At 45.8% G+C, this 2838-nt stretch overlaps 1 protein-coding gene across 1 annotated transcript in view; it reads right to left on the reverse strand.

Moving 5' to 3' along the window:
• Nucleotides 1-6: 6 nt before the first annotated feature.
• EPS8L2 (EPS8 signaling adaptor L2) overlaps nucleotides 7-2838 on the reverse strand; it is a 36888-nt gene continuing 34056 nt past the window's right edge. The window contains exons 16-17 of the mRNA XM_019631072.1: nucleotides 849-972; nucleotides 7-746 (exon numbers count right to left, since the gene is read on the reverse strand). Of these exons, the coding sequence (XP_019486617.1) occupies nucleotides 663-746; nucleotides 849-972 (208 nt within the window). The 3' untranslated portion in view covers nucleotides 7-662. The remainder of the gene's footprint in view (nucleotides 747-848; nucleotides 973-2838) is intronic.

Consider the following 2838-nt stretch of genomic DNA (forward strand, 5'->3'; position numbering starts at 1 on the left):
GGGGGGGGCAGGCGGGGGGGTACGACGGTGTCAGTAAAGGGCAGTGCCAAGACCAGTACTCGGGTGTGTCCGGTCCATCCTCGCTCCACGGCATGCACCCCGAGGAGCAGTGTACTGGTTGGGTGTTGGGAGCTCTATCCGGGCAAGGGTCACCAGCCTGGCCTGAATAGAGCCCAGGGTGGCTGGACAGCTGGGGTCTGCTGCCCCTCTGGCCCACAGCCTGTCCAGGGGTGTGGGGGTGCAGGTGGATGTGGATGTGAGCAGTCACGCAGGTGGGATGGGGCAGAGTCACAAGCGCCAGGGACCCTCATGTGGATGGGGGAGGCCAGAGAAAAAGGGATGTTCTGTGGCCTCCGGGAGAGGCATCGGGAGAAGCAGAGAGGGGGCTGGGCCAGCCATAGCTCTGGCCTCAGGGGGCAGGCGGATGAGGGGCTGGCACCTACAGGCAAGTTTGGCTGAGGTGGGCCTTGGGGCAGGTGGGTGAGCGTGGGCTGGGGTACTGCTAAGCCTGAGGACAGGTGAACTGGCCCCCAGCCAGCACCACACTCCCTGTGTCCATGGTACAAAATACACACACATACAAAAATAATACTCCATGCACGGGGGTGGGCCCCGCAGTGCGACCCCCCAGCCGCAGGCATGGTGGGCCCACGCGGCCAGGTCTAGCTGTCTTCCTCCATCCTCCTCTGGTTCTTGGAATGAAACTTGTTCATGAGTTCTTCAAGCTCCGATCCGCCTTGCTGCTTCTAGGGACAGGAATAGGGCGGTCTCAGCCTAGGGGACCAGCAGGTCAGGGTCCCAGAGCGGGTCTGGCAAGGAAGGCAGAGGCGGGCGGGGAGCCGGCTCACCTCCAGGACGGCCTTCTGCACGGTGAGCTGGCTGTACACGCGGATGCCCTCCTCCCCACACACCTTCTTCAGCTCGTCTTTGTTGAGCGAGAAGAGTTGGNCAGTGAAGCAACATCCTCCACAACTAGACTGAAGAACAAAAGGACAGCAACTTGTCTGTTCCCCTTCCCCGATTCCCCAATAAAATCTTTAAAAAAAAGAGTAAGCTGATGCAAAATTAAGTTTTCCTTCTCTACTAAGTAAAACAAAGTTTGTTATAAGACTGTTGGTCTGCTACTGATATGGAAATGTTTTCTGCCTGAAAGGCAAAAATTATTTGTCATAAAAATATTTCTCTATGTTTTATATTGTCTTAATTAGGTCTTTAGTTACTCAAGAGAACTAAATCTAAGAACTAAGTTTTGCTAATAGTTACATAAACTTCTGTATTTTAGGACTGCTGGAGTTCATACTCCCTCCTAGGCACTAACAGGCAGGCCAGATTTTAGACAGGGCAAGTCCAGGGCCACCTCAGAGTCACCCCACCAGCCCCAGAAGAGAACACTAGTGATACGGACAGAATGTTTGTAAAAGGATGTTCTAATACAATTTTAGGCTTTTTCCAGTACAGATATTGATTGGCAAGATTAAGTCAGCCACGCTTATTAAAATACCTATTGATAATACTTTGCCTCTTCCTAATATTTGCCAATATCCTTTGAGGCCAGATACACCAGCTCATTGTACAAGACTGTCTTAAAAAGTGGTGGGGAGGTTTATAATTCCATGTATGGGCACCTGTAATTCTCCTATCCTTCCAGTAAAGAAACCTAATGGGAAAGGATGGAGATTTGCACAAAATCTCAGCTTTAAATAAATATCTTGTGGTTCCAAATCCACATACCCTATCAGCTATCCTGTATGTATTGCCAATATTTTTTTTAGTGATAAATTTATGTAGTGCTTGTTTCAGCATTCCTGTAAAAAAAGAGAGGAAATACCTCTTTGCTTTTCCACCTGGGAAGACCAGAGTTTACTTGCACAGTAATGCCCCAGGGGTATAGAGTCCCACCTATTTCTCTCAGATACTAAAGGCTGATTTGAATAATGTTGAATTCCCCCCAAATTCTATTCTAATCTGAAGCGTGGATGATTTATTTTTATGCTATATGCAATAACTTCCACGGTAAGCATAAATTTAAGTTTCTTATTTAGTTGAATAAGATCAGCCCAACAAGCTGAATTAATGATCTAACAAAAGCTTGTAAATGAGCCAAAGGTCAAATAGCCAATATTTACACTGATAATTGTTATACCTTTGGTGTAGCTCACAACTTGTGGAAGCAGTGAGGCTTCTTAACTTCCTTAGGGAAGCCCATAAGAATGGAAAACAGGTTGCAGAGTTTAAATTAGATGTCATCCAGCAGCCGAAACAACTGGCAATTATCAAAATTCCAGGACATTCTAAGGCTGTCATCACAGAAAGAAAAATAATAATTTGACTGATACTGCAGCTAGACCGACAGTAATAAACAGTCAAATTATCCAGACTTAAAAATATTTCTTCCTATTAAATCAATGAAAGACTTTTACTGCTCTAATGGGCAGCTGCAGAAGAAAAGAAAATATGGCAACAAAAGAGGGAACTTTCACCCAAACAGACCTAACATATGGGGGCCTTGAAAAGATAGTTTCATAGAGCAAAGAATATTATTAGAAACCTACTGTAGCTCATCAGGTGTATAGCACATGTTCTTTCTGTTCAAAATATTACCCTGGAAATTCACTCCATGGGTCCCAAGGACACTTCCTGTTTCCTTTAGGTCCGTTTGAGGTATGGTAATTGGATTTTATCCAAATGGCACCATCTCAAGGATAGAAATATGAATTAGTCAGGATTTGTATGTTGTGTCCCTGGGCTGAGACATTCCCTTGCAGGAGAGCAACAGCTTTAATGGTAGGGAAATTATTGAAAATAAGAAATAATCCTCAGAGAATTCCCTGTGAATTA

This window comes from Hipposideros armiger, unplaced genomic scaffold, assembly GCF_001890085.2.
Source record: "Hipposideros armiger isolate ML-2016 unplaced genomic scaffold, ASM189008v1 scaffold_983, whole genome shotgun sequence".
In the NCBI taxonomy this organism is placed as follows: Eukaryota; Metazoa; Chordata; class Mammalia; order Chiroptera; family Hipposideridae; genus Hipposideros; species Hipposideros armiger.